General features: G+C 40.2%; 2 protein-coding genes across 26 annotated transcripts in view; both read right to left on the bottom strand.

The window, feature by feature from the left end:
* msn (serine/threonine-protein kinase msn) overlaps positions 1 to 6,066 on the bottom strand; it is a 29,029-nt gene extending 22,963 nt beyond the window's left edge. For 10 of the 20 annotated variants that reach the window (XM_025302069.1, XM_025302071.1, XM_011144194.3 and 7 more), the window contains exons 1-2: positions 4,750 to 6,065; positions 3,053 to 3,118 (exon numbers count right to left, since the gene is read on the bottom strand). In XM_025302069.1, the coding sequence (XP_025157854.1) occupies positions 3,053 to 3,118; positions 4,750 to 4,815 (132 nt within the window). In that variant the 5' untranslated portion in view covers positions 4,816 to 6,065. Of the gene's footprint in view, positions 1 to 3,052; positions 3,119 to 4,749 lie in introns of all 20 variants that reach the window. The other 10 variants (XM_025302077.1, XM_011144200.3, XM_011144202.3 and 7 more) reach the window with 4 other exon arrangements.
* Positions 6,067 to 6,830: 764 nt separating this feature from the next.
* MBD-R2 (PHD finger protein MBD-R2) lies at positions 6,831 to 16,045 on the bottom strand. 6 transcript variants are annotated; one of them, XM_025302037.1, is made up of 18 exons: positions 15,202 to 16,045; positions 13,823 to 14,336; positions 13,504 to 13,638; positions 13,346 to 13,372; positions 12,557 to 12,657; positions 12,305 to 12,390; positions 11,602 to 12,004; positions 11,323 to 11,437; positions 10,954 to 11,240; positions 10,856 to 10,867; positions 9,972 to 10,697; positions 9,659 to 9,781; positions 9,364 to 9,447; positions 8,850 to 9,135; positions 8,587 to 8,724; positions 8,109 to 8,506; positions 7,248 to 7,505; positions 6,831 to 7,044 (listed from the first exon to the last, which is right to left on the bottom strand). In XM_025302037.1, the coding sequence occupies exons 1-18, from the start codon at positions 15,590 to 15,592 to the stop codon at positions 6,914 to 6,916; spliced, it is 4,215 nt and encodes a 1,404-aa protein (XP_025157822.1). In that variant the 5' UTR covers positions 15,593 to 16,045; the 3' UTR covers positions 6,831 to 6,913. The 6 variants fall into 6 exon arrangements, with proteins under 6 accessions (XP_025157822.1, XP_025157823.1, XP_025157824.1 ...); XM_025302038.1 differs by having other exon boundaries at positions 9,972 to 10,694; XM_025302040.1 differs by lacking the exon at positions 15,202 to 16,045 and adding an exon at positions 14,676 to 14,824 and having other exon boundaries at positions 6,832 to 7,044.
* Positions 16,046 to 16,188: the final 143 nt, after the last annotated feature.

Raw genomic sequence — 16,188 nt, 5'->3', positions numbered from 1 at the left:
GCGACATGAAACATCAGCGGATGATTCAACTAGGTTCTATCTCTCGAAAGTGTGACGACGACAACGACGACGACGACGGTGATGATGAAGGATACGTAAGAGATTAATCCTATGTTGAGGAACGAGTTTCTTTCAAATTTATCGAGTTTTATCGTCCTATTCCGATAAAAGCACGGAAGAAGATGCGATTCGCGAGGATAGCGCGCGCACTCGTCGCACGCGAGTTTTCACGCACACGCGTGCTCGTTCGGCTCATTCTGTGCCGTCATCGGCAGCGGGTCATCGCCCTCTTCCTCCTCGTCTCCTTCTCGTCCTCTCTATCTCCGCATAGCACGAAAGTAAAGCGTTTTAAAGAGCACGCGCCACGAGAAGGTGGAGAAGATTGCGGTGATGCGAACACCGACGCCAAAATTGCATCCCCTTCTCCTCTTTCCCCTTAGTTTTCAAACGATAAAAGAAACTCGGGTGGAAATTCACGCATATGGTCTTTTTCTCGAATCGCGAATCGCCCGAACGACTTCGCGGTGGTTTCGCACGAACTTCTCCCATTACGATTCGTCGTAAAGTGGGCCAATCGTTACGAATGAGGCGCGAACGAACGCGTGAAATGCAACGGCGGCATCGTCTGGGCACGGACACACATGAATTAATTGTGCCAGAACAACTTTCATTTTAATGTCGTTCACACGAGAGAGGGAACATGGGTACGCTGCCATCTCCCCTCCCTCCGGTAATATATATCTTTCTCATCGTGCCGTTTACCGTCTCTCTCTCTCTCTTCCTCTCTCTCTCTCTCTCTCTCCCTCCCCCCTCTCTCTTTTTCTCATTCTTTCTATTTCTGCCGTTGATATGGTAAAAATTCTTTCTCTCTCTGTATATTCGAATTATGTAATTAACGACACGAATCTTTCATAATCCTAGAAGACTAGTCCTATGAGATTTCACGTTTTCAACGATGCTCTCAAATGCCACTTACAAACTTTTCCCAAACTAGATTTTCTCTGATCGTTTTAGAGTTACGATATTTACCTGAAACATTTAAATAAGTGAGAAGTTGACTCGACGGGTGTCGCGCAATTTCTTTTCGCTTTACTCGAACGCACACGTCTCGGAGACAAAATTAGCGCTCTAGAATTAATTCCAATAACATCGAGACGCACGCGAGAGAGTTCCTTCGTTCCTTCATTTCTTCGATTATTCTACAATTCTATTCTAATAACGCGCGGCCCCAAGCTAATGACGTACATTTTACGATTCCCGCGTCCTTCCGGTCGAGAGTCTCGACCTCCCGGCCACCACGGCGCGTTTTCACATCGAGATATTCCCTCAAGGACGACCTCGTCAAGGAGAATTTTTTCAAGGTGAATCATCGTCTTTTTCGCTCGCCGCTGCAGGTGAGGAAGCAGTTCCCCGCCGCTGTCTACTACTCCCACACGAATCGACTACCGTAAACGTCTCGTCCCTCTGTATCCCGGCAGAAGTTTGCATTTTCGTTGCACACAAACGACGGCACGACTCCTCGGAACATATCTGTCGCTTTCACTTCAGTCCCGCGTGCGAACAGTCTGAACGATCCTACCCCGAAAGGAACAGGCGGCGGCTGGAAATTAGGAGCGTTGTCATTACAAAGGAGCGCAACGACGGTATATTATCGATCGCTTTAATATTTCAATACGCAGCGTGACGTCTCCGCACTGACAACGGATGCAGAAACGACTCGCAATCAAACGGAGAAAGGCGATATTTTTTCTCTTCTCTCTTTTTATTTCCCCGCAGCATTCCTGTTATGTGACTCACTCGCGTCGCTTCTCGACTCGCGCTGCCGATTCAATCGCAGCGGCGGGCCGGTTCAGCACTGAGATACAAAGGAGAAATCATTATCCTCCTTTTTTTCTTGACTCGACGGCAAGAAAACGTTTTATCCGGGCGCGTTAGCGCAAGGAGCCGCCACCTGCGGCGGAGGCACATGAAGAAACGGGTGCACGATTGCGCGTGTATGTGTGTATCGCGCGAGAATGCAACGCTACACGTCGTATCACCTTAAACGCGAAAGTTTCCCACGTGCGTAACGCGGTGCGCGAGCCACGAATTTAGATTTCTGTACGACAGCAGAGGGCGGGGAACGAAGGATAAACGGATACGGGGGATCCCGCGATAACGAATGCACACTCAAACAGAAAACATACATGATGTGCGGGGCGAGTGTAGTTTTAGGTCCTGACAGATAAGGATTACGGATTATCAGCAGGAAATATACGACGACTCATGGTACACGTATACGAAAATCGAATGCGCTTTCCAGCTGTGGAATTTTCTTGGGAACAAGAGATATTAGTAACAGCTATATTAGTCATTCTCTCTCGGTATCGTTAAGAATATCGTGAACATCAAAGTACACACATTCGCTTATCTAGGAATACGTCGAAACGCGATTTTGAGTCTCATTGCGACACACGGAAGACAATGATAATAGGTGTTATACGTGGAAACCTCGCGATACGCGGTACCGTTCGGCGAAGATCAAGTCCGCGTATCGTCCTATTCATTTTCTACTCCGTCATCCTGACACCCGTCTCGTTAACGCAATCTTTTTGCCGTGTTCCGTCGTCCTGCGCGGCGCCCACTCGTTAATTAAAATAACGTTCTCGGTTACACGTGGAAATCTCTCGGAGACGCGCTATTCCCCTCCGCGCCGAGATACGTTCAAGATATTGTCAACAACTTTTTCCTTCGCCTTTTTATTTTTCCCCCTTTTTTTCCTCCGTCACTTCGTCGCACCGACGCCTGCTCGTTAATACGTTGTTATTTCACCAAGTCGCCCTGACGCCTACGCGTTAATTTAAAATACCACAGTAAAGGTCGCCACGCCACACCACGTGAAATCGATAATTGACGAAACGCGTATGCGGACACACATACGAATAAAAGCGCGTAACTGGCGAATGCCAAATATCCGGGCGCAGTTATTCTCGCGCGACGGGTAATAATTACGCGCGAGATGCAGTCGCGCGAGCACCGTGAGCGAGAATAGAGGAATTCTTAGGATACTCACCTTGTAAACTTGGCCGTATGTTCCATTGCCGACCACTTCTATCAGCTCGAAGATTCCAGCAGGCTCCTGCGAAGCGAACATAAAGCAGTCAGAGTTATGCAACGCGAGAGAATATCGCAAACGAACAAATGGAAAGTGTTCATACGAGACATTTGCGATTTGCGATCAAATGTGTCAAAATTGTAACTTGTATTATACGATTATGCGCGATTTTCTAGCAATTATATAAGTCGCTTCGTGATTTTTTTACATCGCGACGATGAGATCGCGCTGCTTATCTCACAACGAGCCGACACGTCGACGCGATTTAATGCACTTTCTCCGTCGAGTAAACATAAGCACTTCGAGATCTCACGCGTAAACAAAGATCACAAGCGGATTGCAAGGTATAAAGTGGCTTTACTTCGGCTACAATTCGAGACGCGATGAACGCGTCAAAATCCGGCGGTCGGCCATTTTAAAAATGAACTTACGTGTGTGAAGTTAGTCGCAGACAAAAATCTCTAACAAGATGGAGCGCGATTATCACAAGTCGATAAGTCTCGAAAGAAAGGGCTGTTTTCGTTGTTTACGCGACAAACCCGAGTTATCCTATCTTCAATGACCGATTCTATGGCTGATTTTTCCCTCCGATAATTCAAGCTTCGATTATCTCGTCTAACTGAATATGCTGCGCTACGTGTTTACGTTTTTCGGGAAAAATGCATTAATCTCGGTGTCGAAAATAAAGCAGACAGACCGAATTTCTCCGTGCGTGCAATTCGCACATCCACGGCTACAAATAATAAAGAGAGAAGACGCGAACGAATGAGTCTACTACGTCCGACTATGACTAAGGAAATATTCAAAGTGACTTCGTCACGCGCGAAGTCCGTCGATACCTCGTGGAAAACTGTCAACAATGCTTTTGTTTGTCTTTCTTTTAGCAGAATTTTTCTCTACTGTCCCGTAATTGCGCTTCTTTCATCCAGTTTCACCCTAAATCCCGAACATACAAATATATATACATATCTGATTTATTTCAACTAGAATAATATACGATATAACAGCGGAGCGGTAAACGCGACCGAATGGAGCCTACATATGAATGCTACGACGATAGCATGAATGGCTCCAATGCGCCTCGCATTCACAAGACGACCTCGTGACACACGATTCGCCGATTCTCTTCATTCTTGCATAAAATGCAACCATGTCCAATCATGCAGCTCAATGCACACACAAACGGCAGGACATGTTACATAAATATTACATAGAAATCGACGTATGTCGAGTGTGGGGAAGGGGGCACTGGACCCATTTTTTTGTGTACGTTGCATGTACATGCGACGTCTCGCTCACGCGACGTAACGACGCGAGAAGGAGAGAGAGAGAGAAAGAGAGAGAGAGAGAGAGAGAGAGAGAGAGAGAGAGAGAGAGAGAGAGAGAGAAAGAGGAAACCAAGGAGGATACTTGCTCTTCCTTGTTCTCTCGCCGTTGTCGTTTCTCGCGAAGTTAATCATCACGTATAATAAGACGCGCGTGACAGCCAACACAGGCGGGTCCAGGCGGGTCCAGACGAGAGCCGGCGCGACCGGGTCGACGCGACGCGACACGCCGCGCCGCGCCGCGTCACGCAGGGCAGCGCTGCAACGACGCGCTGCACGCACACGATCGCTTTCGCTAACGAAACGTATAATTCGAATGTATTTACATACCTTCAAAGCGTTCAGGTCAATGTCGTCGAGCGAGCAGTTGACGCTCGGTGCCAAATTATGCGCCATCTTGATACGCCACTCGCGCTCCCTCTCGCGTTGTCTCTTTCTCTTTATCTCTCTCTCTCTCTCTCTCTTTCTTTCTCTCCCTCTCTTTCTCACCGCCTGGTTCGCTCGCTCTCTCTCTCTCTCTCGTCTGCTGACTGGAGAGTCGCGAAGCGTCGACACCAAACTCCGACGACCGAGTCTGCCGTCTAGCGACCCTCGTTCGTTCGCTCGTTCTTGCTCTCTTTTCAACTGCTACCTCCTCTTTCTTTCTCTTTCCCTCTCTCTCCCTCTTTCTATCTTCTTTCTTCGCTCGCGCTAACTTCTACGACTCGCTAATATGAGCCGGACAAAAATACAAGGGCGGATAGAGGAAAAAAGTCGCGGCTGCTTTTCGTTGTCACTCGTCGCACCAACACACCGATATACACGTAGACGTCGACGAGATGTACTGACGAGGCATCCGAAACGAAGAGGCACCACTCAGCCGCGAGACCGACCGACTTCTACGCGTTGGAGGCTACGCAACAAAACACTTAATCGACTGCGGCGACGATATAACACGCGAGGTCGACGACGACAATCCGCAGAGAGGAGACACACGCGGAGCGGGCGCGGTGACGGCGCGGCACATGGCCGCGCGCGAACACACCTACTGGGAAAGTCCCTGTGTCCAGCGCCGAGCCGAGGGAAATCCTCGAATACGCCGGAGGAGGGCCGTCTAGCGGTCAAACTCGCGGACTGCGGCGCGCCTCCATCGTCGTCGCGTCAACTCTATGGCCTTTTCCATGCGAACGCGAGAAGGGTGCGCCGAGTTGTGCGGGATAGCGCGTCGTCGTATTCTCGCTCGGTCTCTTTCTCGCCTTCTCCCTCTCTCCTTGCCGAGAAAAGAGACGATGCCCTGACGTGCAGCGCCTAGCGCTGGATCACTGTACCGTCATAACGGATGCGGGAAGGAATCGCGAGCCGAGTCGAGACAAGCCGAGCCGAGCCGAGCACACACGCCGCGATGTGTTTTATCCTATCACTCTTACCGCCGACGAGACTGCACCGCACCGACAGATTGTGCACCACTACCACGGGACGCGCATGCCTTCCTCTTTCTTTCTTTCTATCAATTCCTCTCTGTCACTGCTTTGATATACTCCAACTACTGTGCCTCTACTCACTCCCTCTCTTTTTCTCAAACCCACGTACTTCAAGTCCGACGTTCTGTCCACTGTTGTCTTCGTCCGTCTGACCTTTGTGTTCGTGTGTCGCGCGACTGCACACCATCATCTGACGTCATCCACTGTTGGGCTAAACCAAGATGGCGACGGCGCCCAATCAGATGTCTCGCTCGTGCCATCTTGCGAGTTAACCATTCACTACGCCAGTGTTGCGAATGCGGATTAGCGATCTACCGTTAGTAACTCCGACGGGCAATTTATCGCAAATACTCCAGCTTAGAATATTGAGTTACATTTTTGTTTTTGTAACCGAAAATTATGTTTGAGTCAATTTATCTTGATTATACATGTTCGTACATTTATCATAAGCATTGATCTAAAAAAAAAAATTAATATTTAAAAAGAGGAAATTATTATATTAATTTGTGTGTATGGTAATGTAAATTTAATAATTTCGTAATTATTTCTTGGTAAAATCTACCATAAAATGAAATTAGAAAGCAGGTTTTATCGTTAATTTTCCACTAACTCAATATCAGAATACAATACAAGAGCAAAGATTAATTAAAATTAAATTAAAATTTGTATTTTTTGTTTAATGATAACATTATTAATTATCATAAATTACAACTGAAATACAAGCTATTGCTAATTGCACTAGTCTCACTAATAACCATAATCATTAAATGGTTCCAAGCTCATTAAAATTATAATTATTAAATGGTAGAACCAAATTTCAATAATATACATGTTGCGTAATATATACTATATACCAATTATATATAATAATCTACCATACACACACACACACACACACACACGCACACACACACACACACACACGCACACGCACACGCACACACACACACACACACACACATTTTATATATATATATATCTTATATACATGTTTGAATATTCCAAATTTGATAGGTGTAATAATTTATTCTGTTTTAACATAACGCTGCCAATTTCCGGACTGTATTTAAATCACGTAATAACATCTGCACAGTTTGCTTAAGACGTGACTGCATATGTGGATTCGGAAGTTCTTCAAGTTCTTCCATATCCATAGCCTCCAGAGCTACATGGAAAATATATACAATAAATACCTAGATAAATTAGATAGACATATATTACTAAGAAGTTTTTGCAATACCGTCTCTCAGATACGGTAAACTTAAATTGTTATTCGCTCAGAAATAACACGCCAATAGCGTTCACGATTTATATTTACCGTATCTGAAAGACGGATTGCAAAAATTCCCCACTATCTAATTTTATTACCGCAAACTTGCGCATCTATAGACGACAATCTCGATTCGATGTGATTCTGAAAATGTTCGATGTGTTCTAATAATCTCATTCGACACTCTGCTGGATCGATTGGTGCTTCGGGTTCCGGTATGAAAGGTTGTAAAGGTGCGGTGACTTCGTCCTCAACTTGAACTATATTAGACTCTGGTTGGTCATCATTAATGAGCGAGTTTGAACTTAGATTTTCTGATATAGAATTATTCATCATATTTTTCTCAGCAAGCAAACCTATATATAATTGAGTTAAAAATGTAATATTCGAAGAACAACTCGGTTGTAATTTCTACTAGATCAATGTTACGAATTACTTGCTTTTAAGAAATTTTTGAAACTCCACTTTCTTTCACTTATTGCTGCCACTCATCTATCGAATCTCATGAGCGACAATCTCAAGACCATTAACTTCATAAGGCCTGTGAGACACTTTAATTTCTTGTATAATAATGTGTAAATTGCTTGTATAATAATGTGTGTGTGTGTGTGTGTGTGTGTGTGTGTGTGTGTGTGTGTGTGTGTGTGTGCGCGTGTGTAGTAGATTATTATATTTATATATAATCGATATATAGTATATTATACTATACACAAGTTTTATTGAAATTAATCCCCTGTATATGTTATATACACCTAACATTATCAGTATATTTATATTATAATTATAATTACAACAATAAAATATTAATTTCGATAAGAATTTTTCAGCGATTAGGGAAAGTCTCACATGTCTTGCAAAGCTGATGATCTTAAAACTAAACGTTGAAAGTATTATTTATATCTGCAAGTAATTCCGAGTATTGTTTTAAATTATTGCGCCTATACTCTTCAATAACGTACCTATATTCTCCGTTTTAATATCTGCATCAACATTCCTTTGTTTCATGTCGGAGTTGCTATTTGTCAATGCATCCAAAAGTATATGACTATCCTTTGAATTAATTAAGCCTTCTCTTTTACCGGTGACTCTGGACTCGTCAGAATGTGTGCTATCCTCTTCCAGTATTTTCATTAATTCCGAATCGGAGGCGATTGACTTCTCGTCTTGATCATCTTTCAAAGGTAATTTAATTTCTGTCTTTGGCTCAATACGTCGCAAATTCTCAACACCTGTGTCGATAAAATCCACTCCTGATTTCGTTATTTCCATTACTGGTACCGGTTCAAAATCTACTTTTGGTATATTCGTCTTCTCCCAATTCTTAGCCCAAAGATATAATTTGGGGTGGTCCTTCTGCCTATATATACATTTAAAAATTATTTGTTACCATACAAATATTTATTTTTGTTTTTTAATAAATAGATATATAATGCATACTGAGCAACATTGATCTTCACGCGCAAACTATGAAGAATTTGTTGTATTTGCAAGAGTGCACCAACTAAATCATACGACCGTTTCAACATCGCGGTTCTTTGATTTATCATATACTGATCCCGAGTACGATTGGGCAAGCTAAAAAAGTTCAATAATCAGTTAAACATTACATAACAGTAGTGTATCCTCTTAATATTAATAAATTACAAATTATGTAAAGTATACATTACATAAAAAAGTTTTTTTTTTAATTAATAAATTACCTTGGCAATTTTCCTTCCTTAATCCAGTCCTGATCATGAAAATACTTTCTCGATGATCTTTGCCGATACGGATGTTGACATATATAACAGATATATTTTTCAGGTACATCTTTCTCTCTTTCAATCGCATTACAGTGACCGTGTTGCCAGCAAAGACAGAGATCGCACTGTATCATTAGACCGTCCTCTTCCATAAAACCACATGTACAATTTATTATTTCTTCCCTTCGAAGTTGTTCCACTTTTACCATTTCACCATTGATCATCATCATTACTCCTTCACTCTCTGCGATAGTAAGTCATTAATATTCATATTCATGAAAAAAATGTATGTACATCTCGTAGAAATATATTTTTGATTATATATACATATACATATATGTGTGTATGTGTGTGTATGTTCGTTAACTATGTGTGAATATATAAAGTAAAATATAAATGCAAGAAAAATAAATATTATCTACATATAAAATTAGGAAGCAGTTAATAAAAGATAAAAAAATCAATCATGTACCTTCTGCATCATTATTAATATCAGTTTTGCTAGTATCCCCTTTTAAGGGATCGCCTTTTTCAATGCGAGAATCATTTAGTTGACCTAAAGAACAAGAACAAAAACAATACAAAGTATTACATAATATAATAAAATATTATAAATATATCAAGTATATTATAAAACATATTATTTAAAGAAAAATCTACGTATTTCTCAAACTGTATTGAATTAGAAAAAAAATATATCTAAACCAAAATAGTTGTAGTAAGAATGTATCATTATATACATATACGGCGAAATCTGTTGCACTTACTATTTTGACTATTTTCATCACTTTTGGAATCGGATTTTCTACGACTATATCTATACATGAGTGCTGTCGGTCCATCAACATCCAGAGCGCTGTCATCTAAATCGCCGAAACTATCGATGAGATCTGACATGTGCAACAACATACGGTATGTTAAACTGTATTTCATTAATCCATAAATTAGTAAAATCATAAAAAAGTTACATTAAAAGAATCAAGACTTTTATTTTGATATATTTTCTTGAGATTTCTTAAACACTTTAAAACTAAGCATATGCAATAATAAATATGAAGCAATAATATGAAAAATGTTTACCATGTCGTTTTTTTCCTTTAGCAGGTAAGTGCATGCTATATTCGGATTGCCTTTTCTTTGAATTTTTTGTACGTTCAATGTGCATTATCTCATCCACAGGTTTCGTCTTATCGATTTTTTGCGACTCGGATGTTGTGGATGGTCTCACAGGTAATAATGTCTTAATTCCAACTTGCGTTTTCTCTTCTTTAACTTTCATATCGAATAATGTAGTAGGAGACATGGCGCAAGCATTTTCTCTTTTCTTCTCAATGTCATCGTCTATTTCCATACTGTGATTAGACATGGGAGACATTGTTTCAATCTTTACATCGTCCTTCTGCAAGTCACTACATTTTTCCGATTGATCTATTTCCTCCTCTAATTCAGATATTAATGGAGCTGATATTGAAGGAGATGTAGGTTGCACAGGATTTAATACTGGTTGCAATAAATTGGAAGATAGTTTATCTGGAAGAGATTTCTTCTTTCCGATTTTATTGATTTTTTCTAAGAATGGCGTCGATTTCTTCGGAATAATGTCTTCTATAGATTCTCCGATTGTTCTTGCATAAGCCAAGTCTTCGACTTTTGGAGTAGATCCCAAAAACTTAGAATATTCAGGATGATAATGCTTAATATGCATTTGCAATAAATTTTCTTTTCGGAAATTCTTATTACATCCTTCCTTAGGACATTTATAAGCACTGTCTTCCATTTCCACACGAAGTCCACCAATAAAAACTGCTGTATCAAAAAGTAAATATTATCAGATATTATAAAATAATATTATAAAATAATCGTAAGACACTTTTATCTTAGTGTTGCTACATAAATGTATCAAGAAGAGAACAAATGACTAAGCTACATAATTATATAAAAATATATTATCTTTAAGTACTTACAATAGTTCATCTCTGATGAATTAGTGGAAGGTAAAAAATATATTGAAAGAATTAAGATGTGATATGACTTAAGATTTAATATTATATGGAAATCTTACCACTATCTGTAGCAGATGTAGTAGGCGTCGAGGCAGTAGGTGGAATATCGGGAGTACTCGCAATAAGAGATGTACTCTCAGGTGTGGCTAATGCTTTCGTTTTGGGCAATAAGGTTTTTATCTTTTTCGGTACTTCCGGTGTAATCTCTTGTTTAATACGATGCACGTTCCGTTTCTTACGATGTATGCAGAAATCGAATTTTTCAGGATCAAAATCCAACTGTCCTTGGTTTTCCATGAACACTCTGATATCGTTTCTAGATCTGAATTTCTTTCCAGTCTGCTTGCTTAAAAATAGAAATTTAATTGAGTATATATTATATGTTATAGTTAATCATAATTTAAAATAAAATATATCTTATATCATACTGTATAAACAGCACATCCCACTTTCCTGCTGATGTACCAGCTTTCCTTTGTGTAAAATGTTTTTCCCACCCAGGTGGCAATCTTTTATCTGATATTATTATAGATCGACGTGGTCCTAGAAATTAAATTTAATATGAAACATTAAAACAAGATGTAAAAAGCTGTAAGGGATGTAAGAAAGCACAAGGAAATATAAAAAAAAGAATATAATGTATTTCATTAATATCATATTAGAAACTATACAATTAGTAATTAATTACAATTAATATAACAACTCACCATCATTACCATCTACAATATAAGATTCTGTCCCTTGTGGTTCTCCATCAATCCACTCAGGACCAACATCTTCTTCATGATCTGTATCAATTTTGGGCAACTCTTTCTTGCTTTTCTTCGAATATGATTTGATCTTTGCGATGTTGGTATCAAACCCCTTTAACAAATTTGTGTCAGGCTCAAAACAAGGACCGTACATTGTACCATCCAATTCAATTTTGGTTTCTAAACTGCTTTCTCCACTTTCCTTAACAACAGTTTCCACTTTCTTTGGCGTTTTATCAGAGTCAGTTTTTATACGTTTTCTAGAGTTAGTATGAAACAACTCCATAATTGTATGTTTTCTTTTCTTGTCTCTCCTTTCTTGTTTACTACCGATATATCCTTCCAATTCACTCAATTGCTATTTAAATGGGACAAAACAAATAGTTTATAATGATAACATTAACAACATAGTTATGTCTTATGTGACATACATGTGGAAATTTCAGTTTAAAAATCTCATTCGCAACAGCTTGTTCTAAGTTTTCATTACAATATTAATTTTTATGACTTGTTCAGATAATAAGTTGAAGAATAATACTAAGTAATATTAAATATATGAAAAAAGTATCGTTTTATTCTACTAACTCATATAAGATTTTCTTAACTTACAGTTAAAGGTAAAGAAACAACAACATAACCTCAATCTATGACTCCCTACCTTAGTCGGGGTTGCGGCGATTTTGGTCATTTTTGACGATTTAACGATCTTCCCGTATCCATCATCGAACAATACATCGTATCTATCTGCGAAAAAGATTTACTTAGATCTACTTCCGAGGTACTTTAGCCTATTGAGATAAAAAAGCTAAACATATATATATCCCTCTCTCCTTAAGTGCAAACGTCAAACAGTTATCTACGAGATGTACTCCGTCTCTTTCCTGCTTACAGTTAAGGTTAGGTCCCTTACCATTACTTAAGACCGCATTCACTTTGGCTGGATATTTTCTACCGTCCGCCCACGTAGCGAGTATCCTTTCTCCCACTGAAAAGTCCCTCACTTTTGTTTCCCTGGAGGTGCGAAATCCACGCATTATGCGTAAATTGAATGTATTAGAATTAAATGAAATGTGAAAACCTCAAGAAAAAAACCTATGTCTCGCGTAATTCACTTTTTTGTTTAAATAACATCGACTCGTAGTTCGTTTGTTAAAACTGTGCAATCGCAATCTACAGAAATATACCAAACTGAATTTAGAGAATTGGTCCAGCGATGTTTCAGTGGGAAAATTATTCTACAAAATGTGACTTTACATAATAATAGTAGGTATATTAGTGAAAATAATTATACATTGCCTATTCCTGCTAATTTTCACATATATGATAATTCAATGTGCATTAGTTTCGCAAAACTTAAAAAAATTATAGAAAAACTTCTTGCATCTTTTATCTAAAATAATAATTTATATTTTTATTCTTACTATATAAGCACAGCACAAAAATAAGATTCAATGTAACAAAAACTGAATCTTTTATTTGCATTCCATCATTTGAAGTATTCAGCGGTGGACCAATATTTACTCTCATCTTCACTGATGTAATAAGCACAGAGTCTTAAGTAATCTTCATACTTAATAAAAATTAAAAATCACTCTCTTGTTAATCAGGTTGGAAAAGAAATACTACAAAATCATGAGTTTTTCTACCACTATGCAGGTACTGTAATTTTCACCTATTCACTAACACAATTTTCACTTACGGAGATGGCAGGATCCAAGTTTGTTCGCTTTAAAGAAAGACAAAACACTTTTATCAAGATAAAATCTTTAACTCTGGGAGTAATATGAAGATTTAAATAGCCTAGGTGCTAATCACTGATATATCACAGTATTTCTGATAATTACAATATCTACTTACTTTGGTGGAGTTTGTAATACACGAAGCCTGGAACTATCCATTGGTATCCACTCATCGAACCTTGAATTCCATTTGTCAAAATGTATTAGAACTTCCCTCTCATCCCAGTCTGTTTCTACCACTTTTGCAGAATACCTATAAGTATAATTTAATATATGTATTGATTCTATTCTAGTTAAAATTTAACTTTCAAATCTATTATTCATGTTTCACTTATAACTAATTTACATTTATTTAATTAAGTTTAATTTTATTTCACACAATAATCCATCACACTCTGCTTTAGCAGCTTGTTAACATTATTTTCAATAATACTTGCCACTTTTCACTAAAATCTTTAGCTTCTAATTTAGCACCAGGATAAAACTTTAATCCATCTTTGTTTAAAACTTTTGGTTTTATTTCTTCTGTTTTGTCAAATTCTTTGTCATCAGATAATTTAATGTCTTTTAATTCCTCCTTTATCATTAAATCTTTGGCAACAGTTTTTATTATTCCTGGTTCAACAATACCAAGTTGCATAGCTACTGTATTCACTTTACTATCTGAATTCTCCATCGACTTGTCTTTCATCATTGTCACAGTTTCTTCCTTTAGAGTTGTCATTTTGTATCCAGTATCTATTAATTCTGAATTATCTGGAGGATTTAACGAATCAGTAGAAGATTCAGGCCTGGAGTAACATTGCTCGCCACAACTGTCAGATTTAGGTGTTCTTGCTTCAGATAATAACGGTGAGACAGAATGTTCCAGATTTAATATTTCTGAATTGATCAGATCCAAATCTTCTTGCGCATATGATGTTGATGACTTTACTGATATAATTACAGGATCTGAAAAAAGAAAAAAGATCATTAATTTAGTTTGACACTAATGACATAGATAATGTGCATTTGGATACAATTTTTATTCACATTTCATGCTGTGTATTAAGTTCGATTAGAATAAAATCTAATAACTATATCTTAATAAATAGTAACATTTTAAATATCTTCTATAAAATGTATACAAGAAGTTAACTTTTAATTTCGCTGATATTACGCAACTGAAAGTTAATAAAAAATAACTACGTACAAATCGAATATAAATATGAAAAGTTGTAAACCGAAGAGAGGTCGCACTACTAAAAGAACAAAATAACACTTTGCCGCGCTATGTCTGTTATCGCTTACGCTGTTCTTATCGGCAAACAATCGAATGTCACAAGCGCGTGAACGTCACAAACTATTCGACACATTCTTGCAAGAATCTGCCAGCACTACCGGCAATGATCACATCGTTGTAGACACGTTCTCGTGAAAAAAATTATGGTACGTAAAAGCGACCGGCACGGCGCGCGCGGTACGCCATGACACAACTCGACGAATCGAGCCGGAGCATGCAGCGACGGAGGAGGGGAGAGGACACAGCGGGAATACATTGGAGAAGCGAAAGAAAGGAGAGAGAGAGAGAGAGAGAGAGAGAAAGAGGAGAGAGAGAGAGAGAGAGAACGAGAGAGAGAAAGAAAGAGAAAGGAAGATAGTGTGAGACAAGGGAGGTAAGAGGTGCAGGAGGTGCAAAGAGGCGGAAGAGAAACAGAAAAAGAAAGAGAAGGATGCGCGAAACTACGTTGTGCTCCACGCCTGTGACAACGTCCATTTCCCTCTCGTGACATGAGGCGGTCAGTTGATTGTCGGCGCGTTAATCGCGTGCACGTACCTGGATGATTGTCATAATCCGCAAAGACCGAGGGAACGCTGCCTCGCTTCAGCAGGAACTTGTGGCCTCGCGCAGCGGCTTCGTAATCGGCGCGTTTGAAATGCCGATGGCAAACTACCTGGCCCGGCGTCGGCTTGAAGCTCTTCTCGAATCCACCACTGGCCAACCACCTGTCCTTCAATACGGCGTCCTTGGGGAACTTGTGAAGAGGCAGTCCTTTAGCGCGCGCCTCCCGCACGTCCGCCTCGCAGCTACGCACGCAGCATTTGCGCGCCATTCCCATCGCCCCCGCGGCCGCCACCGCTGCTACCGCCGCCGCCGCGGTTACAGCGGACGGCGCTCTTCTCCTCCCCTCGGCACGCGAGCGCGCTATACGCCGCCGCTGCTTCATTTACAAACCGGCGCTACATAGCAGCGTGTTGACGAACAGTACGGACGCCGAACGGAAACTGCACCGAACGGTACGACGCTCGTCTCCACGAGTGATCACGCACGTCCCGTGCAAGTCGAGGCGCTCTTCCGCTTCGTCGGAAACTCGAACCGTTCTCTCCCCGCGTACCAGCAGTATCCACGTACAACTTCGCTCGACTATCGACTGCGACTCTCGCAATGCGCGGTCTGCCGCCGCCGCACAGTCACTACTACTGACGAAACACCCGACCTCTTGGCTACACGCGCGACACTGATCAACCGATCGATAGGGCAGCATCGAGCACCGGAATCCAGCTGGATATCCTCCATCGTCATCGCGCCAACTCGATCGATACGACGCCAGCGTCGCCACAGCATCGATAAGAAGGTCCATTTCGGCTGCACTCCCGGTATACCTACTCCATTTTTTCTCTCTGCTTCTCTTTTCGTTATACTTTAAATGTATATAGCTATCTTACTCGAAGTACAGAAAGTGTACAGGGTGGTGCAATATGAAAGTATAAACGAAAATATACGCTAGATGGAGACACTCGAACACGTTCGACTATCTAAGTT

The sequence above is a fragment of the Harpegnathos saltator genome, unplaced genomic scaffold (assembly GCF_003227715.2).
Source record: "Harpegnathos saltator strain DR-91 unplaced genomic scaffold, Hsal_v8.6 scaffold467, whole genome shotgun sequence".
Classification (NCBI taxonomy): domain Eukaryota; kingdom Metazoa; phylum Arthropoda; class Insecta; order Hymenoptera; family Formicidae; genus Harpegnathos; species Harpegnathos saltator.
This window is presented reverse-complemented; position numbering and strand designations above follow the sequence as displayed.